Below are 26359 nucleotides of genomic sequence, written 5' to 3' on the forward strand. Positions count from 1 at the left end.
TTGGCTCGGCACAAGTCCTCTCTGATGACAGAAAAATGTCACTGGAGAGAGTAGAAACTGCAGACTCCAACTTCCCTCTGACATACATGGGGAAAAATGTTTGGCACCAGGACAAATAAAAGTAGAAGTGATTTCCGAAGAGAAGAAAAACAGCAATCTGGTCAAAAGAGTCAAGGCAAAAAACACAGCACCATTCAAAATAATGATAAACCTTTTTTATTCTGAATACACTTGGACATGAATTGAGACAATTTCAAGATGGTACACAGTAGGCTTTCTTTACAATTTCGGTTTTAAAGAATGCTTTTGTACAAATTTACACACGGTTAGATTCAGGCGTATCGATATTCACAAGAGAGTTGTCTTCTCAACTGGTCTTTCGTGACCCAAAAAAGGGTTACAGGCAGGGGCGATGGGCAATGGCCCAATTAAACTTTACAGTATTTTGATGCAAATTTAGTCACTTAGGTAAAATTTTGTTAAATTAGGCTGATGTCAACATGGACAACATGGGCCTTCATCTTTGAAAACCTTGAAAAAATAATGGCGATAAATGGGGAAAAAAAAAAAACATTTTAATTTAAAAAGGTAAAAGAAAATATGAGCTAGACTACATCAAATACAGTTTACATTTGGTACAGTGTTGGCCACTTGATAGCCATTGTAAAATCTGAGTCCTGAAGCAAAACCAGTTGAGAACCACAGCATCAAAGTACAATTAAGAAATAAAATAAGCTCACAGATAAGTCCTCTAAAACCCTGACTAAGGCAGATTGACGGTCAGCCAAGAGGCAAGCGGAGGCAGCAAGAACATGACTGACCACTTAAAACACACTTCACGCTATCTGAGATTTCAAAAGATCAAAACCCACACAGTTCAGTGAGAAAACGTGAGATGACAGAGATAGAGAGAGAGAAACATCTGCATCATGAAACACTTTGAATAACAATTTGTGAATATTCTGTTCCTGAGGTGACACGTGACAGCATCTGAACTTGAAGAGCAGCTCTTAAATGTCTACTGGAAGTAGAAATAAAAATGTATTTGTATCTCATGTATTTCCTAATTATCTAGTGGGGTCCAAAATTCTGAGACCACAAGTGAAAATGCTTCTATTTTGCATTTGCATTAAAGTTTTGAGGATCCTCATAGGTCAAAACACAGCAAAATAAATAAATAAATAAATCGAAAATCGAAATCAGTAGTATATCTTTTCTAGTAAAATATCCAAACACACTTAATACAAGACGGGATAAGAAAAATAAACCTAATTCATTTTTTTATTTTTTTTATTTAGCTCAATGGAGTCTTAATCTTAATATCTTACACAAATTTTCTTCTTAAGTTAATATACTGTATTTTGTTTTAAGAATGTTTAGATATATTTATTGGAAAATGACAAGAATACTGTTTTAGGGGCTGTTCAGAGCAAACACTTATTGCGCTTAAAACTGCTTGACGCAACGCAACAAATAGAACAGAACGCAGGTACCTCCAGAAAAGTTTATAAGAAGCTTAATTAAAACAGATAAAAGTTAAAGCAAGACACTGAAAAAACAGCAAAATGCAGCGCAACGGTCAAATCAAACTATTTAAAAACAACTGAAAAACAGCCCAGATGGATCCATGAACGCGTTCAGTATGAACAGCCCTTAAGACAATTTTTTTTTTGGAAGTGACAGTTCCCAGTTTTTTTTTTTTGTTTAGACAAATATGCAGAAAAACGGAATTCTATGGCACTTTGAGAAAAGGTAGACAACAGGTGGAGAAAGTGAAAACAGCTGTTTCAGTACATTATACCATACTTAGCATAAACAAGATGACATTAAATTTGCTATAAATTAAGTGATGTAACTAATCTTACTTCCAGTTAACGATCTGGAACTGAGGATGTTTTCAGTCTTTTCTCATTTTGACAGCCAATTAACTACAGTGTTTGTAGGAAAACACATTGATTTAATGCACGTCACTTCTAGAATGCTTGTCTGATTACAACAAAGCAAGGAATAGTAACGAATAATAGAAAGATTTTTAAAAGGATGGCTTTTAAACACAAGCCAAATCCATAGTCCAAACATGTTGTTTTTGGCTCCAAGGTGCATTAACAAAAGAGAGGAAATTATGCATGAAGTATTAGTCACATTGCCTGCTGGATTCCAGCCTCCATCCCAGGTTTGATGTAATATGGTTTCATTTCTTTTAATTTCCTGTTTTTTCTAAACTAAAAAAAAAAAAAAAGAGTACAATGAAAATAATAAACACTGCATTAAAATCAGTTTGACACAGATGCAGATTGAGCATAATTTTGTACAATTATAAACTAAAAAAATATGCAATAAGGTTCGGTGGTCATTAATAACAAGTAATGATAGATCTTTGCATATTTCAGATCAGTTCCATTATCAATAAAATATTGAATATACTGAGTATTGGCCAAGCATCAGGCATCCCTTCCTCACAACAATAATGACCAAGTACTAAAGGCTAAAATGGAAAATAATCATAACTTTCATAAATCTTATTGAATTGTTTGTCTTTTCCAGTTTGCCAGGTAAAACATCCATTTAAAGGGCCGTTCACACTGACAGTGCTGTAATCTTTCGCAGTAACACTTTAAGGTTCCATTAGTCTACCTAACTACATCTGTTAACATGAATAGAAATGAACAAAAATGTGTTAATCTTGGTTAACGTTCATTAAAAAAAAAAAAAAAATCTTAAAAGCTGTATATGTTAATATTAGTTAATATGAACCAACATGAACAAACAAAGAACAATTGTGTTTTTATCAATTAACATTAATCAAGATTAGTAAATTCTGCTTAAAAATATTGTTCATTGTACCATACCTAATGCAATAATTTATGGTAACAAATGGAACCTTATAGTAAAGTATTATGTCTTTCTTTTAATTGCTGATTTGTTAGTTGCTAGTAGGCATTTCTTCTCGACTTCTGTATCCAATTGTCTCAGGTGGCGGATCACTTGAGCTCAACTCTGGAGCACAACGCATCGCCATCGCATCATTGTGCATTTGCATAAAGCTGAGATCTGTTTTGTTGCATTGCTAACACAAACGGTCGCCTCTTTTACTCTTGACACCTTAAAGGAATATTCCGGGTTCGATACAAGTTGAGCTCATTCGACAGCATTTGTGGCATAATGTTTATTTCCACAAAAATGTATTTTAACTTGCCTCTCCTTTTCTTAAAAAAAAAAAAGGACAAATCTGGGTTCCACTGAGGCACTTACAATGGAAGTGAATGGGGGCACATTTTTGATCGTTAAAATACTCACTTTTTCAAAAGTTTAACCACAAGGCGTACACAATATGCGTGTAAACATGATTTTAGTGTGATAACATCACTTACTAACCTTTTCTGTGTAAAGTTATAGCTAATTTTACAAATTTGCTGCCATGATGTCAAAAAACCTTAAAATGACTATTTAAACAACTTTACAGCTCAAATAATACACTAGTTATAACAAAAGAATTAATGTAAGTGCTTTTATAAAATTATTAGCTTCAAATTTCTGCCTTTAAACCCTCCAAATATTGGCCCCATTCACTTCCATTGTAAGTGCCTCAATGTAACTCTGTTTTTCTTTTTTAAAGAAAGGAGGGGCGAGAAGAAATTTATTTTTTTGGTAATCCACATTATGCCACAAATGCTGTCTATTGAGCTGAACTTGTATTGAACCGGGAACAATCCTTTAAATCGCCAGCTGTCAAAGAAAATAAATGATTTCTGGTTGTCCCTGTAAATAACTGTCAGTGGGAACACCGCTTTGTTAGTAATGCTTTCTAAAAAACAATGTCTATGGTGGTTACAACCCTGTTTTAAATATTTCCCTAATTTTAAGGATGGCTATTATTCTTGTCAAATTTCTCAAAAACTCCCTTTTGATTGTTCCATATATTTTGGATTTTGTCATCAGAACTATCAGGTCATTGTAATAGCCCCTCCCAATGTGTTTTTACATAGATCCACCTACATCAAGGCACATTGACAGGAAAGACAGGCTGCCAAAGCTTCTTACTGTGACATTAAAGTGAAAAATGACACATTAGAGACTGCCGAATAAATAAACACAAAAGAGAGCACAACCAAGGACAACATTTCTTAGAAAAACTCATTTGTCCCAAAAATATCTGTAAACTTTACAAGTTTTCAGATGATATTTAGTGAAGTGAGGCAAAGAGCAACTATATCATGAACTGTACTCTAAAAAAACAACTGTCACCCTTTAGTATCTGCATATCCACACACACATATTATATGTAGTACAGAAAATTCAACATTAAATGTACAGCAGAAAACACAAACCTCTAGTTTCAAAAACTTAAAGGGATAGTTTAAGGATAGTCACTCAAATATGAAAATGCTGTCATCATTCACTCACCCTCATGTCGTTCCAAAACTGCATGACATCCATCTTCTGCAGAACAGAAAAGGAGATAAGCAGAATGTTAGTCTCTGTCAGCATTCACTTTTTTTGTGGGGGGCGGGGGGGGGGGGTTGAGAAGCTATGAAGGTGAATGGTGACTGAGACTAACATTCTGTGTTCTACTTTTGTGTTCCACAGAAGAATAAAAGTCATACAAGTTTAACAAGAAGGTGAGTAAATGATGACAACATTGTCATTTTTGAGTGAACTTTCCCTTTAAATATTCTTAAATAAACAGGTAATGCATCAAAAACAAAACACACACATGCAACACATTTCTTTTTGCATGAATGCAGACATGACTTACATAACCAGTAAAACTTTGCAAGCTTTTAGGTCTGTGCGAATTGGCCGTCATTTAAAAACTCTAAATACATATGGAAGGGCTGTTCAGCCAAACGACCTGCTTGGCATCAAGTGCAAAGTACAGCGAGACCACACAAACAGGGTAACGTTTGGCAGCAGTGCATGTTTTTTTTTTAATGCACTATGGACAAATAAAAATCACTGCATGACAGTGAATATGGGTACCCACTGATGAATCAAGGGAGGGATTAATCACTCACACAATGGTGGGAAATGAAAACAATATTCCCGAGGCACAGAGGTGGAAACCGCTGGGAAAAACAAGAGACTTTTGCCAGTGGGTCAGTCACTCATTTGTCTTTTTTTCAGTAATGGGCTATAGACCAAAAACAAGATTTTGACCCAAACAGAGGGTTCCATTAAAATATCTCAGCAGGACAAATGTGAGCTGGCCATTAAAGTCACATATAAACAGTATGTAATACTCAGAAATTAGCTGCATTAAACACAACAAAAAGGTTAAAAAAAAGGCAGCACACTGGTAAAGGGTAGAACTTTGGCAGTTGGCAGTGCTGTGACTGGATCATTATGGGACATACATCCCTCATGGCAACATGATGATAAAGTGTCAAGCTCTGCCCACCCTGGTAACACTGCCCACCCTGCCGCCCATGTGGAGAGAGTCTGACCTCAGAGGTCAAATGTCAAAGGTTGTTGGTCATTTATCATCTCTGACCCGTTCTGACCTCAAGGGCTGCAAGTGATTATGGCATTGGTTTTTACTTCCTGTGTCAGAGTCTCTCCCTCTATTTTCTGGGTTGTGGCGTGAGAGTTCGGATGAACGTTCAAATGAACGGCTGGATGTGGTAGATGTTTTGGCATGTCAAGGGGTGTGGCCTGTCTGTGTTGAGGTCACGATAGGCAATGTCCTTGTCCAATCAGAAGCCAGAGCAGCAGCAGCTGAAGGATGGTCAGGGACACAACAGGCGGAGTCAGACCTGACGCCCCACCACAATCCGCTTTAAGTTCCTGTTGCCATGCCGAAGAGAAAGAGAAAGCCAATGAGTCAGCTGTGGAACTAATGATGCGTTCAAGTCATGTCGAAATTATGGATTTTGAGACGTCCACACTGATCCATTTAAGTTTGAAATCTACTGTAGGTTTTCAGTTTCCTGATGTCATAGTTTTCTAAAGTATAGGTTATGGAGAGCGTTTTTGAAAGTCTCCATTTTCAGTAGAGGAATCTGGCAGTCTAGTGTGGATGAGTGGTGTAAATGTAGCAAAATAAATGCGTTTTCAAACAAAAATGTATTATTGAGAACATGGCTGAAGTAGATAAAAAAAAGAAAAAAAAATCACGGCAAACACGCAAACTAGCAACTGCTAATTTGATGAAAGCCCAGATTTCTTCCACTTGACCATTGTGATGTCATATAAAAACTAGGGCTGTCAATCGATTACATTTTTTTAATTGCATGTATAAATATTTGCTGAAAAAGCCCCTCAAAAACAATGATTCAATATATAATGATTAAATAATTCTAAAAAGTTATATCTAAATAATTATAAATATCTATTATAAATATAATAATACAAAAAGTGGCTTTAAAAGACAACATATTGTTTATCGATTTTATTGAACATAAGCCTATCATTGGCCTACAGTTCGCCATTTTTGCATTTGAATTTGTCAATCTGTCCGAGAAAAGATTTATTCTAAAGGCTTTTCCAAGGACGCATCAATGTACACATCAGTCAGATGGACGCTTTTGGAGTGTCTCAATTTGGTTGCTTTGATCATAAACATAGGGTTTTTTGGTCGCTGTGTCAAGTTGAATGTATTTTCAAACTTTAAAAAAACCTCAAGATCCCTGCATCCCCTGGAATTACGCTCCATCCATCTGTGCTTCAAAGCAAGAACATGTTCTCAACTTGTGCTGTCGCAGATGTCAAGCAAGCTTGAGTGTGATTTGTTGTCTATACAGCTTTGCATTGCCTATACAGCTGGAGTTTCGCTTAATGCCCCCTGCTGAAATCAGGTGCTATGACAGAAACAAACAACTTCTGAATCTGCAGACGTGAACTGCTCATCTCATGATTACGACAATTTCGACATGATGTGAAAGCACCATAAAACACATTTTCAACAGACAGGCTATCTGGAGCTATTTCTACCTATCTTTGTTGGTGTAACCGAATGTCTTGTGGTTGACTCAGACATGTTAAATAATATTTTTGATTTGAATAAAAGGAGTTAATTTAGGTATTACCAAATGAAGCACATTTTTAGATGGAATTGTTTGTGTACTTTGTAAGGTTCTCCATTTATGCCACTGCAATCAATTTTAAGTTCACCCAAATATGAATATTCTGTCAGTTATCAGCTTGGAACAACATGATAAATTACAACAGAATTTCCATTTTTGGTTGAACTACTTCTTTAATATGCAGACAAGAGGCAAGAAAGAAATTAAGAGACAGAAAACATAAATGGAGAAAAGAAAAGAGAGAGAAAGAGTGGATAGAGATGGACTGACCCGAGACAGCACAAGAACACTGGCAGCAGTAACATGAGCAGAGAGGAGAGCAGTTGAGAGCCTGCATTTCTTCTACACATGGCCTCATCCTAACATACATTATACAGCCACATACACAGCAGGAGAGAAAGAGAGAGACGAAGGGGAGGGAGGGAGAGAGAGAGAGAGAGAGAGAGAGAGAGAGAGAGAGAGAGAGAGAGAGAGAGGGGAAGAGTCATGCAGAAAAATGTTTGACAGTCGGCAGTCAGAGGTTAAAGTCAAATGTGAAGAAGTGTGTTAATAAGTTGAAAAGAAGGAATCCAGAAAAGAGAGTATCTAAACAGACGAAAGTACACTACAAGGACATAAGTATGTTGACATCCCCATCCAATTAATAGGCTTGGGCTAGGCTTTAATTCTAGTAAAGACGAATCCTAATGCTACAGCATTCAATGACTCGTTATTAATGCTAATACTTTTCAAATGAAATGCTCAGCAAGCGCACATGGGTGTGGTGTTGGGGTTTCCACATACTTCTGACCATGTAGTCAATGTGTGTGTGTAGATAGAGATATGTTTGTGTAAAATTAGAACATGTCAAACAAGGCCGAGCTCTCCTACATCTATCACACAGAGACAAATTTTATTTTAGCATTGATCACGACTGGAAAGCATCAAAAATACATGTGCTGTGCCTCAGTGTGGTAGATTGCAGTTAATGGTTGAAATGAGAGCAGAAAAAAAGCCATTTTAGAAGAATAGCAGCACATGAGATCCAGGCACATCATGCTAATCCCTGAAAATGCTTGTGCAGTCTCATCTGTTGTAGGATATCAAAGATTTAAAGCGTTTGGGTCACTTACACTTGCGTTGTTGTCAAAGCACTCTGCTGGACCTTTCCGGTACCGTGGGTTCTGGGCTATTTTACAGGGATCTGGACCTTGAGCTGTGGACTCAAGTTCAGGAAAACTGATCAAAAGCATCTCTTTACTCAATCACACGTAAAACGCACCACACTGCAGTTTCAGGAAACAGTTGAACATGATTTTGTTAAACTACTGTCAAGCTACCATACTGAAAAAAGTAGTTAGCTACACTACAAGTTACTGACAAAAACTAGCTAACTAAACTGAAACTATTCAAGGGTCATTGAAGCCTGTTTTTTATTATAAAATGAGTGCGTTACTTAAATTATATAAAGAAAGTTATATATAGAACAAAACATCGAGGATCAGCTTCAATATATAAAATTACACTAAATGCAAATAAAACATTTTATGTATTAATTTTATTTATATAACTATGGTGATAAACAGCAGTATTTAACTAAATATCTAAGTCGCGACCCAAAAAGAATTAATAAACCATTTGAATTAACTGATTCATTAAATTGAACTGGAATTTGACATGGAGAGAGACTTGCTCGGATATGAGGCTGTGTGCTCTAGTAAACAAATAGTTTGTTACTGGAAAAAATACTTTTAGATGGGTCCTTCCCAACAGTGACAGTGGCACTGTATTATCATCACTGTGTATCCCAATACTAAACATTAAGTGTGTTTGTATGTATCTAAAGGATACAAGTCTTCTCTTCCTGGGAGAATGGCGGCTCTCCACACATTTGGCAGCTCTTCTGTGCGTCAGCAACTATAAGCACCAGATTAGTCTTCTGAAGTTTTTCAGCTATGAACTGTCTGCAAGACACAAAAATACACAGACCTCTTAATAGAAACCATTAACTTTTGATACAACTGGTGTATTTAGTAGAGGTCGACCGATTTATCGGTTTTACAGATTAATCTGTGACGATAGTTTCTTTTTGGAAATATCAGCAAACTCTTTTGGTTATCGGCAATACTGATAGTTGCTGATATATTTTTTATTCCTTTGTGTTCGGAGCTGTTGAATTCCACAGTTAGAACAGCTTGGTTTTATGGTCTCTAGAGATTAAATAAAAACCGTCACTGACATCTTGAGAGGATTTGCTTTACCTAAATCTCTCATTATTGACAACATTCATCTATATTTTTATCCTCACTTCAATATATATTTTGTTAAATTAAAGAATCAAGTGTTCTAAATTCAAGTGAGGGAATGCCAAGAAAAATGGCATGTATATTGCTAAAATGCCATGTATACTGTAAATGGAAAAGTGCCCCGTAATTAAAATGTTTCTATTGTAATACGTAGTAGATGATTGTAAGAGTGCATATTTTGTTTCCCTTACAGTATGTGTTTGTTTGAGCTGGAAGCACAGACATAGTGTATTCCAGGTGTATTCCGGGCACCAAATATATGAATACATTTTTTTTCTGGTTATTATTGGGAGCACAATAAAATGCATTTAAGATTTTATTCATTCACTCTTGTAGCCTCTAGGTCTGTGGCCGTCACAGTAAGGAAAGACTTACTTATTAACATTCAATAATTAACATTCGGACTATCGGCCAATTAATCAGTTTTCAGCCTTTTCCATATGTACCTTATTAATCGATATCAGCAAAATTCACTATCGGTTGACATCTAGTATTTAGAACAATTCATGTTTTTGTTTTCTCTTGAAACTGGCCCATGTTTCAGTATGCACTGTACCTGGAGCAGTTCAGACATTCAACAGTCCCCTTAAAGCTTGTCTCGTTGTTTTCAAAGAAATACTGAGTCTGCTCTGTAATGCAACTCTCCTTAGATGGCATTTCGGACAGATCGTCATCTAGGTCAGCTGTGTGCAAAACACAATCCCAATTCCATGTTGCATGTTCAGAATAAACCATATAAACCACATTATCAAGAGTAATAATTCTTCCCAAAATACACAGAATGTAGTCAACAATCACACATTGTTCTCATCACATTTATTATTTTTGACTTCTTGAAAGAGACCAATGAATATGTGGTCACGCTTCACACATTAATTCAACATTAGCACTCATTTTGACAGTGCGCCAAGCGATAAGACAAATAAATGTCATTAAGCAATAGCTTAATGTTTGTTTGATTACTAATGTTGGGATCTTACCTGCCTCGAGGAAATTAGGAAATGTGATGCTGACAAACAACTGCTGCAATATTGACCTGAATAAATCAAAACAAAAAAGATGGATATTTCACAGATCACACCGTAGATTGACTCTATTACACACAGAGTACAGCAAAAGTTTTGTATATGTAGTAAGGTACAATGGGGCTAAAGGCACACCTTAAGGAAAATTAGCTTTTGGTCTGGTCACAAAGTGTCAAAATTCAAGAAATACATGTCTTTTTATTGAATATTAATTAAGCAACATTTTGTGTGAAAATACAAGATGCTTTTTTGAGTAACAAATTAAGATAATGCTTATTCAAAATAACCACATCAGAAATTGTGCATAATTTCATGTACATTTCAATCACATTTGAAATTTCATTAAGTATTCTATAAACAAATTAATCTCCATTATGATTGGATCAGTCAATGTGAGCCCACTTTGTACATTCTACATAACAAATCTATTCCCTCCACTTCAGAAAAACTACAGTATGTGTTTAATAGGGGCCTTTAGCCCAATTGAATCCTATATCGTTTGAAGATCAATTCTTCACTCACCAGGCGGCAGCTGAAGCCCACCAACCAATGTTCAGGATGTCAGCTATTGTGGGCTAAAAGGGATAAATGACATTTTGTTAAACCTCAGAGAAGCACAACAACGAAGATATCTCGTCCTTTGAAATCTTACGTTTTTGGTCTCATTGGTCCAAAATCCTGCTCCATATTAAATATCAAATATATTCTGACTGGCTGTAATTGTGTTAAGTGATAGATCGATATATCGGCCAAGCCAATAAACGGGTTGATATTTGGCTATTTTGTGATTATCAGCATTCACCGATAACCATGCCCGCTAGACTCAATAGCAGAAGTATTCCTACTGTCAGTTCCAAAATCTACCAATAGTCTTGTCAATCGATAATGCACAATTTCTTAAAAATATTTTGAATAAAAAATATTGTGTTAAAAAAAAGTTAAATTTTAGCGTACTGGTGTACATGTCAAATGCCTCCATTAAATTGTATTTGTCTAGATTATCCGACACATAGATATCGGCATTATATTGCCCATCAGCCACCTCACTCTCTAGTTATCGTATTAGCCATTGAAAAGCCATATTACATGTCGCTGGAAATGAGTGACAGTGTTCAACTCATTATTCTCTCAAACATTCTTCTCTAACATTGCAAGTTACATATCCGGAGCAGAGAAGCACCAGAGGCCCTTTTTCAAACCTGCCTGACAAAAAGAATACGGTGCCAAACAATACGGGAGATATTAGGTGAAAGCTCAGCAGATGCAAGCAAAAATCTACAAACAAGGCTAGGAGAGAGACCTCAGGGGACAATTAGCTGCTGCACACGCTGCTTTGATTAGCATGTGAGAGGAAGTGTCTCTTTCTGATGATTCATGCTTGACTCTGTGTTTTTTGAGGGATTTAGTCATAATGTTAAACAGGGCAGTAACCTTGAAGTAACAGATCAGAGAGAGTATCGTGAGGCTAGCTTATCAGTTTGTTACAGAACAATAACACAAGTTCACCACAACACTCTCTTTATGCTTGACTTAACTTTACAATGTGAGGGAAGTGTGCTACGTAAGCAAATTTTAATTTACAGGTGAAAACTTGGCCAAAAAACACTGAGATCGTAAAACTGTGTGGTAATGCTAGAGTTTTGAGGCTTTTAATCCATGTCTATCCATCTATATGCAAGCGTATAGCTACAATTTGACAAAATTAAGTTTTAAAAGACACATGCATGTGAAAATTACAGCCTTTGTCTTTGAAAATGGACCAAAATTCTATTTTGCATGAGAGTGTCCTTTCCCCAAATACCACTTACTTATGAATAGCAATGGCAAGAACCAAGAAGCCTACTGTCTTTTTCAAAAAAGAAAAAAAGCCCTTCGATATGTCCCGCCCAACTTCCTGTTTCAATAGGAAATAAGTCAACACAGGAAAGAAAACAAGCGATTTCATGAGATCTTTAAAGACTCAACAACAGGCTTAAATTTAAAATTTACATGCATTAACAGGTTTTTTTTTGTTTGTGTTTAACAACTGAGGGGTGAGCTAAAATTATTTTCTATGGTAATGGACAGCATGCCACAGATGCTTTAAATTGAAAATAACCGGATAGTGTATTTTTTCTTTTTTTTTTTTTTTTTTTTTTTTAATGATAAGGAAGTGTGATTAAATTTCTGATAATGAAACTCACCACATAGACAGATCTGAGGCCAGCGGCAGCTTTAGTTTCTCTGGTGGGCTCACAAAGGGCCTGATAGTCGTAGGTTTTGTTGACAGAGAACAGGGATTCGTTCAGCAAATTTCTCATTAGGTCAGGGTCGATCATACCGAAAAACTGTCCGATCTAAAAACACAGATAATGCACATACACACTACATTTTTTAAATCAAAATACAGAGCAAAATGGCTTTTGTCTGGCATCTTTGTAAAATATAATAACCATTACTATAAAAAATGACAATAATGAAACATTGTTTTTCTAAAGTGACTTTTCACATGCACAGACTGAAGATTCACCAGTGAGCAATAAAATTTACAAAGCCAATTCTTGTTTTCAATTAACATTATTTAAACTCACAATGAAATGTTTGTTTATCAGCCATTTGGTCTACAGATGTCCTGAGATGAGGAATAAAGCCCTGAATACACATCTGTTTCTGAGGAGTGAACCCATCCACTCTTGCTCTTGCCTTTAGTTTAAGGACTATAAGCAGCTATATTAGCTATTAGTTTCCTGCAGGAAACAGTACAGGTTGCTGAAGCTATATGAATTTTAGTAACAACTCTCCTTTGAATAGGTGATTAACATGTAATCTGAACACTTTCACATGTTCTGCATTGATTGTGGGAATTTCATGCAGAATTCTGTAGAATGGATTTTAAAATGATAAAATGTGTTAAACGAAGATGAGAGTACAACATTCTTAATGGTGGCTGAAAGAAATGTGTTCAAAACACTTTCATAATACAATTATACAACAGTTAGTTCTGGTTCTTTAATCTGATTGGACAAGCAGTGTTCCAGGAGTGCTGATATTTCATATAACAGCACTGACACCTCACTGTTTATATTACTCCACTTGTCTGTACATTGCTCTGTAACTCGCAAAGTTTGATGCATTGGCTTCTTTTGGAACTATTTTTGTTGGCTGCTTAGAATATAAAATCTAACTGGACAAATTTTGTCTAAAACGCAAGTTACCAATATTAACATAGAACTGTTATATAAAAGCAATATTACACTTGCAATAGTACTGTTTTACTAATTATCAACACGGTTGTGAATACCTGGCCGAATCACAGCCATGCTGATATTTAGTACAACAGTACGCTTGCTAGTGTGATACTTCTATGAAATATCACATGAACTAACAATGAACAATTCTTTTGCAGAACTTATTAACCTTGGTAAATTAAAATTTTAGCAAATGCTAATGCATTTTTTATTAAACGTTGTAAATGCATATAATGTATGTTAACATATGTTAATGCATTGTGAACTAAAATGAACTAACAACGAACAATGGTATATTTCTAAATCTATAAATGTTTTTGTCATACCTCTCTTTGAAACAAGAAAACATCCTGGTTACTTTCGTAACCTCCGTACCCTGATGGAGGGAACGAGATGTTGTGTCGATGTAGTGACACTAGGGGTAACTCATGGGAGCCCCAAACAACTCTGATTTTGAAAAAAAAGGCCAATGGGAATTGGCAAGTGGAATTTGCATGCCACTCCCCCCGGACATACGGGTATAAAAGGAGCTGGCTCGCAACTACTCATTCAGGTTTTGTGCTGATTAGCCGAGACAAGGTCCCAGCCATTTCAGCGGGTAGTTCAGTACTGTGGCAAGAGGGACACAATGTCTCGTTCCCTCCATCAGGGAACAGAGGTTACGAAAGTAAACATAACATTCCTTATCTGTCACTCACTTGACATTATGTCGATGTAGTGACACTAGGGGTCCCTATACGAAACGCCAAAATAAGCTGAACTGTGTTACGTGGACTGGCGGTGCGAGACAGGCACACTGCTGTATGCCTCGTAGCCAGCGCACCAGGCCATCATGTAACCTCCCCCAACGCTCTTATGAACGTCGAACGGTCCTTTGGGAACAAGTCGAATTGCCCAACAAATAGGGACAGGCTAGCCTCTTTTCCTCTTTTTTCTCCCCAAAAAGAGTGCAATTTTGTTTACCGGCTGGGTCCATAATTGTCTACGTCAGGGGTGTCACTCCCAAGGGGAAGACACCGCAGAGACCACACCGCACCCGGGGGGTATTTTGAGTGGAAATACATCACATGGTCTTACCGAGTCTTGTTGGAAGTATGTCATGTAGAGAAGTCCCATGGTAGGTCCTACCCAAAGGGGGAGGAGCTCTACAAACACGGTGACTGGGGGCAGAGGAACCTCTGCCCAAGGAAGATGCAGTTTACCGACAGGGAAACGATTTAGTGGAAGATATATCACATGGGGTCACCTATGGGGAACCAGCGCATGTTGAGCACCTACACTTGCACAGGGTCCGTGCAAGTAGGCTCACTGGGGGAAACGCGTATTTGCGTAGTCCCGGGGGCCAGCGCGTCTATACCGAGGGGTGCCTCGGTCAGGGTGTACCAAAGCGGGCAGTGGGAGGATTCCCAGGAAGCAAACAGGTCTACCTGTGCTCGACCGAATCGACTCCAAATCAGCTGGACCACCTGAGGGTGGAGTCTCCACTCTTCCCTGAGTGTAACCTGTCGTGACAGCACGTCTGCTGCGGTGTTGAGGTCGCTCGGGATGTGAGTGGCTCGCAGTGACTTGAGGCGCTGCTGACTCCAGAGGAGATGGCGGGTGAGTTGTGACATGTAACGGGAGCGTAGGCCGCCTTTGCGGTTGATGTACGCTACCATCATGGTGTTGTCCCTCCAGACCAACACATGCTTGCCCTGGATCAACGGCCGGATCCTCCACAGGGCGAGCAGTACTGCCAACAACTCGAGGCAGTTGATGTGCCAACGCAGCCGCGGGCCAGTCCAAGAGCCGGCGACAGCGTGCCTGTCTTGGAGGTGTCCGTCGTAACCACGACGTGCCTGGAGACCTGCTCTAGGGGAACCCCTGCCCGTAGAAATGCTAGGTCGGTCCAAGGGCTGAAGAGGCGGCGACAGATCGGCGTGATGACCACGTGATGTGTCCCACAGTGCCATGCCCATCTCAGGACTCGAGTCTGAAGCCAGTGCTGAAGTGGTCTCATATGCATCAACCCGAGTGGTGTGGCCACCGCTGAGGATACCTTATGCCCCAGGAGCCTCTGAAAAAGTTTCAGAGGAACCGCTGTCCACAGTTCAGCACCGACTGTGCACACTCATTTGTGAGGCACGCCGTCATCGAGACTGAGTTCAATTCCAAACCGAGAAAAGAGATGCTCTGAACCGGGGAGCTTGCTCTTTTCCCAGTTGACCCGAAGCCCCAGCCGGCTGAGGTGCATGAGCACCAGGTCCCTGTGCACACACAACATATCCCGGGAGTGAGCTAGGATTAGCCAGTCGTCGAGATAGTTGAGGATGCGGACGCCCACTTCCCTTAGCAGGGCACGTGCTGCCTCTGCGACCTTCGTGAAGACACAAGGGGACAAGGACAGGCCGAAGGGGAGGACCTTGTACTGGTACGCCCGGCCCTCAAAAGCAAACCACAGGAAGGGTCTGTGTCGAGGTAAAACCGAGACGTGGAAGTACGCGTTCTTCAGGTCTACCGCCTTCACCAAAGTGAAGCGGACACCACTGAACCTGGGTGGGTGCCTGGTGAACTGAATCGCCTAACCGAGTCGGACGGTCCGGGTCAGCCATCGCGACAGGTTGGAGAGTGCAAGCCATGCGTCCAAACTCCGGACGAGGGGGACCAAGGGGACAATCACGTCGGACGTACCGGCGGGTGGGGCCTCGCGGCGGGCGGAGCCTGAGGCACCATGTTGAGGGGGCTCAAGCTCCGTGTCCTTGCTGAGTCCAGGGACATCGAAGCACTTACCTGGCTCCTGATACCCACCATAAGATTGGCCGGGGAGGGGGGAGGAGGAATATCTTCCCCACAGTCCATCAGAACCAACCCGGTGTGGGTGTGTTCGTGCCACAGCTGGGTGCGCAGGGGCGGGGGGCCTGCCGCTGGAGCGCCAAACCTGCCAAAATGGGACGGTCAAGGAACCTCACCTTGTCAGCCTCTCTCATCTCGACCAGGTTGAGCCAAAGGTGGCGCTCCTAGACCACCAGGGTGGACATCACCTGCCCGAGAGACCGCGCCGTGACCTTCGTCGTCTGGAGAGCGAGGTCGGCCGAGCGCAGTTCCTGCATCAATCCCGGGTCAGAACTACCCTCGTGCAGCTCTTTTAGCGCCTTGGCTTGGTGTACCTGCAGGAGAACCATGGCATGCAGGGCGGAGGCGGCTTGTCCAGTGGCACCGTAGGCCTTAGCCGTCAGAGACAACGTAAACCTACATGCCCTGGACGGGAGCTTCGGGCACCCACGCCAGGTGGCAGCACTCTGCATTTTCTTTCAGCTTCATGTCATTCTTTCTGATGAATAATGGAAAGAGTGTTATTTAAAAAATTCAATGAAAACTACACGTACTTTTTCAGTTTTTACTGTTTCGCTGAATAACCGTAAATTACACTCTTTATTTAAAAAATAAATAAATACTCAGAATTAACTTTTTGTCTCTAGGCTTACATCGTTCTCTTATTTTTGTATACTTTGTGTTACAAAAACAAATCATTTTAATTAAATAGTATACTGCCAAGAACATTGAGTAGACTTTTGCCCCGTAACTTTTCAATCTACTGAGTCGCAATGCCGCAGCACCGCTGAGTGGATTGTGATTTTTTTTATTACTATAATTTCAATGCGCTCTAAACTTTAAACGTGGCCAGCGCTGACCTGAAGGCACGGGCAAGATACACAGTCTGACTCAACAAATCTAAACATTCGTTTAGGCCGGGATGACATATTTGCTTGGTATTTAGTATTTGCAAATACTTTAGTACTTAGTATTTGCTTGATATTTGCATAGTTTCCGTTTCAGTGGGGAGGGGGGACATTTGTAGCATCTAAAGTGAAATGCTAAACATCCAGCAGCAGTCGTCATCATGATTTGCGCTGTTCATTTACTTTACTGCTAAATATGTACATATTTATGCATTTAAATACAACTTATACTATTACACTTTGTGTAAATAATAATGACTTCACCAGTGCAAGTTTTTGATGCTCTCTGCAGCTGCTGGCCAACTTAACTGAGTTGTCCCATAATTATATCAAGTGTAATTTTATTCTGTCTTTTACCTCTGTCATTGTTGAACTTTTTTCTCATGATATTAAATCATTTTAATTTATATTTCATAATAGGAAAACAATTTCACTATACTAAACATAGATAAGCATATTATAGTACACCAATAATACATATAGCATTTTTTTTTTTTACATTTCAATAACTCTTAAGTGTTCTGTTAATTCCTAAACTATAATTACTAAAACTGAAACTTAAATACATAAAAACTTCATCTGTGAAGCACAAGCTTGAGGGATGAAAGAATTGTAATTGTGACTGTAAAAGCTCCAAAAGCATAAAAGCACAATAAATGTTGTCCATAGACGCGATTTTTAAGTCTACTGAAGCCAGTGGGGGCCTGGGTGGCTCAGCGAGTATTGACGTTGACTACCACCCCTGGAGTTGTGAGTTTGAATCAAGGGTGTGCTCCAGCCAGGTCTCCTAAGCAACCAAATTGGCCCGGTTGCTAGGGAGGGTAGAGTCACATGGGGTAACTTCCTTGTGGTCATGATTAAGTGGTTCTCGCTCTCAGTGGGGCGCGTGGTAAGTTGTGCGTGGATCGCTGAGAGTAGCATGAGCCTCCACATGCTATGAGTCTCCGCGGTGTCATACACAGTGAGCCCACGTGATAAGATACGCGGATTGACTGTCTCAGAAGTGGAGGCAACTGAGACTTGTCCTCCGCCACCGGATTGAGGTGAGTAACCACGCCACCACAAGGACCTACTAAGTAGTGGGAATTGGGCATTCCAAATTGGGGAGAAAAAGGGGATAAAAAACCCCCAAAAAAGTCTACTGAAGCCATATGATAGCATTGAGTGAGGAATAGACAGTCATTTAAGTCTTAATTCACTGAAAATCTTCTCCTTCACCCATTCAAATCTTTGTTTACATAAACGCAATGCAGTGAGCTTATCTGACACCAAGCAGAAGGCAGCAGAGAAGAGGAAATTTTGAATTTGAATGAGTGGAAGTCAACAAGATTTGAGAACACATTGTTACGGCCCAGGGTGTGTTTTTCTGTTTTGTCCACCAGGTGGCCCTGCGCCGTATTGAATTTCGTAAATGACACATGTTAGAATTCTGTGGAATTTTCTGGGCGCAGATTCCATGTGGACATTCTTATGGCTTGTAGAAAAAAAATCACAACATATAATTTTGTAGCTGGCATGTGTCACTCAGACTATGACTATGTTCGATGAGATGAGCTTTCTCCACCAGTACCGACTGTAGTATTAGTTCACACTGTGAAATTGCTGCGTGTTTAAAGCATGAGGAGCCAGCCGTGCTTAGGGGAAGCCAATAGGATCTGTTCCAATCTTATTAGGATAACCTACTGGATTATCATAATTTAAACCAAAGAGAGAGTTGTCTGCAATCCTAGAAAATCTCAGAGGTGTGATACTGACTGTAAGTGTGTGTAGAGAGCTCTGGTTACTGTTAAGAACACACACAGCTTAGCTTCCAGCTTTGTATTAGAAGTAAGAATGTATGAGTGTGTGCGTTTAAGACTATAAGTCAGTCCAAAGGCAGTATAAATCCTGGAGTGTATAGAACGGCCGCTGCACGCCATGCAATAACAGTGGTAATGAATGTGTGTCTGCTCGGCGGGTCCCAGCCGACCCCTGGGGAGTCTGCCCACACAGAGGGGAGGCAGACGGGATTTAGGGCAGGATCGGACCCCTCGGCTTCAGCCTGCTGCCAAACACTGCGTGATTTATCCCGCACACACTCTGCTCTGATTGGATTCCCTCGCTGAGCTTAACTTTAAACATTTACTCTAGTGTGGCTGCCGTTGGGGGGCAGATGGTGTTGGGTGGGTGCTCTATAGGGGTCAGAGAAGGGGAATGTGGAAGGGTTCTGACTGGTTGCGAGAGAGACCCACCATACTGATGTACTCATCCTGATTGGCCATGACGAGGAAGCCTCCATCGTCCAGTAGAACACAGTCTAGAAACTTTGAGAGGAAGAGACAGACAGAGATAAAGCAATAAGCTTATATAATACAATTTATAATAATAATCAGAATTAACAACTCTTCCATCAAGTAATCTAGTTAATTATCTTACTGTAGGCTGTTTGCGGTTGCCAAGCAAAATAGCAACTTGGCGCTTTGATGTAGAATGTGAGTTTACAAGTGAGCATTTATAGTCATTTTACAACAGCGTTGAACACAGCTCATCCAATCATAATTGAAAGTAGGAATTTAGAAGAATCTGTTTACTTAGAAAAGGAGTTTACAATGAAGAAATGATATAGATAATGGCACTAAGTGGTTAAATGTAATCAGAATTTTTTATTGAGGCTACAGTACTCATTGGCCAATAAAGAAAAATATTTATCATCAGTGAAGATTTTCCTTAAAAGAGAGCCAAGATAGTGTCTTCTCTTTAGATCTTATCTGGAAGTAACCACATAAATGTAATCTTACCATGTCGTTCCTCCGGCAGCCACAGATTTCACCATCACACTGTACAGGAAATAGATACAGTAACAATATACAGACAGATGAATAAAATTGCAGAACTACTATGATTAGGGTTAGGAATCATACTGACAAAACTCGACTCTTTCTTCTAACCTGGATTATTTTGAGGTTAGAGGTCTGCAACCCGACCCACATTTCGGGCTGGGTTCGGGTTCGTTTTTGAAGTATGACTTTGGGTTCGGGTTGGGTTCAGGTTTGTAATTAATGAAAAAAAACAAAAAACAAAACAGGCCCACCTAACTTGTTTTGCAGATACGCTCACACTTACAGACAGTGTGCCTCTGCTCTGTTTTTCCATTGTTTTCCTAAGTAAACCTGCTGGACAGACTTCTATAACTGTTGCACCATGTCTCACGATTTCTTCTGCATCTTGCAAAGGACCACCGCATTTTTTAGACACTGTGTCATGTCGAGACAGCTGCGAGAACAAATTATAAAAGAGACTGAATGATTTCGGGTTTGGGCTTTAAATCTGATGGTACCGTTTGAGTCGGGTAGGGTCGGGCCACACGGTCTGGGGTACTGGTCGGGTTCGGGTTTCAATTTAAGGCCCGTGCAGACCTCTAATTGAGGTTAACAAAAATACAGTAATTTAATTATTTAATAATAATTATTTATAATTTAATAATTTGTCGGCTAAAGTAACCTTTGATGATATTGTAGCATTCATGAAGCTGTCCATCCAGGTCTGTACGTCCAGTTTTACCCCGACCACTGAAACAGACAACAAAAAACAATGAAAAAGGACAGTGTAAATGAGGGTTTAACAAGGCAAATGGCTCAAAATTGCGAATCGATTCATTCAAACACTGATCACTACAAGTGGCTGATTGATGTGTTGCTCTATCAGTAATGCTGATCTAAACAATGAATGAGTATATATTCAAATGAGACATGTACAAGTTGATGCAGTTAAATTAACATTATATTTGAGCATCAAATGCAATATTTATCTACTCATCCCCCCAAAATTTCAATCAGAAAACTGACAAGTTTTTTACTGACAAGGCTGTTAGCAGATTTTGGAAATGGCCACTTTATGCTAAAATGCCAGTGTCAATAAATCTAATTGGCCAGATGAATATATCAATTTTCACTGATCACTACATCCATTCTTCACAACTAAGTGCCTATCTACAATATATTCTCATGATAAATAGTGAAATTAAAACGGCAGATTCTCACCGGCTGGTTTCAACCTAAATTCATCAATTCTCAGGTCCATCGCTCTGCTCACTAAAACAGACTCTTGAGTTTCTGATTAAAAGAGGATAGAAAATGTCCATTAAACTAAAGAATAACTGTGACACACCTGTATAATAAATCACACACAAACAGACACACACTTACCATTGGCCGTGTATGGTGTTGATGTAAACATGTAAATATCATTGTCCAGACTTCTCCTGTAGAAACTGGACTCATATGTTTCTGCCTGTTCGGTCCATTCTGGACCAGCACTGCAGAACACACACAATTTTAGTCCAAATCCCAGAGGGCTGCCTGTTCCTAAAGTATTCCTAAACTTTGAAATTATTCTTGTACCTTGCGGGATAAACTCTTGTGACACCGCCATCTGTTGCCACAAACTTCGCCCTGATTCTGTCATTCCTGAAAGTAACAAACATACACATTTTGAAAGAAGACCTAATCAGGCTAAAAGAAGTGTTTAAATGAAAAGTCATAAACGTAGGTGCTCAAAATAAATTAGGAGGCATATGGAGAATGGACTGGTGATTATCTACAGTAAATATAAATGAAAGATTCTGAATTAGAATGTAAATTCTGTCTTCATTTACTCACTCTCATGTTGTTCCAAACCTGTATGACTTTCTTCAATGGAACACAAAAAGAAATGCTAGTCAGAATCTTAGCCTCAATCACCATTCACTTACATTGTGTGGGGAAAAAAAATGCAATAAATTTAAATGGTGACTGAAAATAACATGCTGCCCAACATCTTCTTTTGTGTTTCACAGAACAGAGAAAGTCATATGGGTTTGGAACAACATGAGGGTAAGTACTGTAAATAATGACCAAATTTACAACCCCTGTTCTGGAAAAAGTTGGGATGGTATGAAAAATGCTAATCAAAACAAAGAAGAGTGATATGTAAATTATATTCACCCTGTGCTATATTAAAAACACTACAACACATTATTAGATGTTTAAGCTTGTTGTTTTTTCTTTAAAATATACACTCAAAGATTCAAATCAGACTACATGACTCAAGATTCAAATCAGATTGCAACACACTCCAAAAAAGTTGGGACAGTTGAGTGTTTACCACTGTGTAACGTCACCATTTCTTCTAATAACACTTGTTAAGCATTTGGGCACTTAAGACACAAGTTTGTTAAGTTTAGCAAGTTTTTCCCCCATTCATCCATTATGCAGGTCTTCAGCTGCGCAACTGTACAGGGTCTTCGTTGACGTATGGTGTGCTTCATAATGCGCCACACATTCTTAAGTGGAGACAGGTCAGGGCTGCAGGCAGCCCAATCTGACACCCGCACACTCTGCTTAAACAGCCATGCACTTGTAATCCGGCAGTATGTGGTTTGGTGTTGTCCTGCTGTAAAACCACATCTGAATGCCCATGATCTCTGATCTCTCAGAAGTCACTGTGTAAAAACCGTTATGTGTCTGTAATGGATATCATGACATGGGCTTGGGAATACTTCTGTAAACCTCTGTCAGTCAACACTTTTCACCACTGCATCCACAGATGCAAGTTAAGGCTTTACCATGCAAAGCAGAAGCCATACATCAACACTGGCCAGAAGCACCACCAACTTCTCTGAGTTCGGTCTCATCTCAGATGGAAAGTAGAACATTGGAATAGTGTTTTGTGGTCAACGAGTCCACATTTCAAATAGTTTTTGGAAAAAACAGCCTTTGTGTTCTCCAGGCCAAAGAGGAAGAGGACCATCCAAGTTGTTATCAGCATCAGGTCCAAAAGCCAGAGTCTGTCATGGTATGGGGGTGTGTCAGTGTCCATGGCATGGGTTACTTTCACATCTGTGATGGCACCAGTAATGCAGAAATATACAGTACTGTGCAAAAGTTTTAGGCACTTGTGAAAAATGTTGCATAGTGAGGATGTCTTCAAAAATTATGACATAAATAGTTTTCATTTATCAATTAACGTCATACAAAGTCCAGTAAACATAAAAAAAGCTAAATCAATATTCGGTGTGATCACCTTTGCCTTTAAAACAGCACCAATTCTCCTAGGTACACCTGGACACAGTTTTTCTTGGTTGTTGGCAGACAGGATGTTCCAAGCTTCTTGGAGAATTCGCCACAGTTCTTCAGTCTATTTAGGCCATCTTAATTGCTTCTGTCTCTTTATGTAATCCCAGACTGACTCGATGTTCAGTGGGGGGCTTTGAGGGGGCCATGACACCTGTTGCAGGGCTCCCTGTTCTTCTATTCTAATCTTTTCTATTTGCAAAAGTAATGTTTGGGAGTCTAACATTTATATTTCCTATTAACACACTAAAGCTGAAGATATAAATAACCATCTTAAGACAAATGCTCTTATGAAACATCTTATGTGCCTAAGACATTTGCACAGTACTGTATGTAAAAATTTTGGAGCAACATATTGTATACTGCCATCCAGATGCTGTCTTTTCCAGGGACGTCCCTGCATTTTTCAGCAGGACGATGCCAAACCACATACTGCCGGATTACAAGTGCATGGTTGTGAAAGCAGAGAGTGCGGGTGTCAGATTGGCCTGCCTGAAGTCCTGACCTGTCTCCAATTAAGAATGTGAGCTGCATTATGAAGCACAAAAAGACAGCAATGAAGGCCCCTTACAACTGTGCAGCTGAAGACCTGCATAATGGATGAATGGGGGAAAATTCTGCTTGCTAAACTTAAACTTGTTTCGTCAGTGCCCAAATGCTTAAGAAGTTTTTTTTTTTTTTTAAATGTTGATGTTACACTGTGATAAACACTTCACTCTCCTAACTTTGTTGGAGCGTACTGCAATCATTTGAAGATTAAGGTTATATTTTTTGTTGTTGTCCTTGTTTATTGTGGATTTCTGTTTCTGTGGAACTCACGGTCTCTGTTCACTCCAGTGTTTGGCCAGTTCAGCAGTGATGCCAGCATCCAGCAGCAATCTGTTAGTCAGGTCCATATTGCCTGAGAAAGCATACACAGCACAGTCTCAAATAACTCTATGTGACTGATCTTGTTCTGTCCGTTGTACACTGTCCGAATTTTTTCTGCCCTTTACGATTGTTGCTTGTCAGATTGTACAATAAGATCTCAGTGAGATCTTGGGTAAAAGCCAAGACAGTTGTTATTTTTCATGACATAGGGAGCTAGGGAGCAAGATGAGATGCAACTACAGTATAAGCAATTGGGAAAATTCTTTGCAAATGCAATTAATTGCCACCGGTGAGCTTGACACACTAAGCAACCAAAGACTGACGATTTTGCCCTATGACGAAAGAAAATTCCCAAATTGTTTATCAGATGACACAACCATGCCAAATTTGTACAGAATAAACCTAGCGCAGAATCTACTGAAGCATCAATACGTACAAAACAAAGGTTTAAGTCAATATAAGCTTCACCTTTGACTTAATTAGATAAATAAATAAACACCTGTTGGTCATGAGTAAGAACAGGCTCCACATTCTGACCTTTGAGGCAACTGATGCACAAAGTCATAAAGAAGTAGAACTCCATAAAGAGAGCGAGAGAGAAAGAGAGAAAGAGAGAAAGAGAGAGAGAGAGAGAGAGAGAGAGAGAGAGAGAGAGAGAGAGAGATTAAAAAAATGAGGGAGTAAGACATGTCTGGAAAGTAACACATAGATTAATTTTCCGAGATGTGGAACAAGGTTGTATTCTTCGGCTGTATGAAATGGCAGTAAGTGTTCAAAGGCCTGCTTTCTTTTCTTTTTTTTTCAGTGCGGGGATGTTCAGAGCACTTGGAATGTTTTATAACATATCGCTGCAGTTCATTACCACAAAACCTTTACGACAAAACACACACACTTCAGACAGAGCAGCTGGTGTACAACTTTATTTCATCCCTCCTCCACACGCTGCATGCTTTTCATTAGGACCTGATTGAGAGCAGCTCGAGAACACAACTCAACCGATCCACCAGAGTTTGACAGCGAGGAAATCATGGACTTCAAAACCAGGACCATACAGGCCTCAGTGACAAACAGCCACAAATATGAGTGTTTACAGTGCAATGTTTCGCTGGTTACAACATTTTGTAGTCTATGATCACAAGGAATTACTAAAATAAACATATGATCTTTATTCTTTGAATGAAAGCAGACAACAACATGTCTGAATGAAACAAAATGTCTGTTTGTTGGCGAATTAGTTCATTTATACCCTTATCTTTGGGCTTGTCAGTCTGTTGGACTCCGGGACGTCTGAAATCAGCTATTTTTTTTTTAATTCCCTTGACCATACTAATAGACCATTGCATAACTTTTCTCTCTCTTTCTGTTCTCTGTGACATGTCCTGCTTTTCCTCTTTCTCACATGATAATTGGTGCAGAATTGGGGAAGGGGGTGGGGTCATAGGTATGAAGTATTAATCTACACATTCAACACATGTGCACCAATCCAAGTGATTAGCGCACCACCATCTGACCTTACTGAGATCAAAGCGGCCTGCAGAAAGGAAGGTGTGTGTGTGTGTGAGGAGGGGGTGCCTGTGTCTGGGTGTGTTGGTTTACACAGCTTTAACACAGTCAACAAGAGAACAATAAATAAAATCAGAACAAAACAGAAAATAAAAGCCAATCGGAGAGCTCTCAGGGCACCACCGTGTATTTCAACCCCTTTAATTTAATCAAGAAAGTGTCTATTGTCGCTGTCCAATGAAAAACAACATCTCGTGGTGGCATAGACTCACCTCAATTCGTGTGGCGGAGGACGAATCTCAGTTGCCTCCGCGTCTGAGACCGTCAATCCGCACATCTTATCACGTGGCTTGTTGAGCACGTTACCGCGAAGACATAGCGCGTGTGGAGGCTTCACGCTATTCTCCGCGGCGTCCACGCACAACTCACCACACGCCCCACCAAGAGCAAACCACATTATAGCGACCACGAGGAGGTTACCTCATGTGACTCTACCCTCCCTAGCAACCGGGCCAATTCGGTTGCTTAGGAGACCTAGCTGGAGTCACTCAGCACGCCCTGGATTTGAACTCACGAATCGGAACTGTCCAGGGGTGGTAGTCAGTGTCTTTACATGCTA

General features: G+C 39.7%; 1 protein-coding gene across 1 annotated transcript in view; it reads right to left on the minus strand.

The window, feature by feature from the left end:
* Positions 1 to 200: 200 nt before the first annotated feature.
* LOC127436773 (voltage-dependent calcium channel subunit alpha-2/delta-1-like) overlaps positions 201 to 26359 on the minus strand; it is a 117818-nt gene continuing 91659 nt past the window's right edge. Inside the window, exons 25-38 of the mRNA XM_051691144.1 lie at positions 24187 to 24268; positions 21658 to 21723; positions 21463 to 21572; positions 21298 to 21369; positions 20759 to 20826; positions 20056 to 20094; positions 19510 to 19581; positions 12516 to 12668; positions 10855 to 10907; positions 10288 to 10343; positions 9864 to 9990; positions 8853 to 8965; positions 8135 to 8217; positions 201 to 5784 (exon numbers count right to left, since the gene is read on the minus strand). Of these exons, the coding sequence (XP_051547104.1) occupies positions 5668 to 5784; positions 8135 to 8217; positions 8853 to 8965; positions 9864 to 9990; positions 10288 to 10343; positions 10855 to 10907; positions 12516 to 12668; positions 19510 to 19581; positions 20056 to 20094; positions 20759 to 20826; positions 21298 to 21369; positions 21463 to 21572; positions 21658 to 21723; positions 24187 to 24268 (1211 nt within the window). The 3' untranslated portion in view covers positions 201 to 5667. The remainder of the gene's footprint in view (positions 5785 to 8134; positions 8218 to 8852; positions 8966 to 9863; positions 9991 to 10287; positions 10344 to 10854; positions 10908 to 12515; positions 12669 to 19509; positions 19582 to 20055; positions 20095 to 20758; positions 20827 to 21297; positions 21370 to 21462; positions 21573 to 21657; positions 21724 to 24186; positions 24269 to 26359) is intronic.

This window comes from Myxocyprinus asiaticus, chromosome 47 (genome assembly GCF_019703515.2).
Source record: "Myxocyprinus asiaticus isolate MX2 ecotype Aquarium Trade chromosome 47, UBuf_Myxa_2, whole genome shotgun sequence".
In the NCBI taxonomy this organism is placed as follows: Eukaryota; Metazoa; Chordata; class Actinopteri; order Cypriniformes; family Catostomidae; genus Myxocyprinus; species Myxocyprinus asiaticus.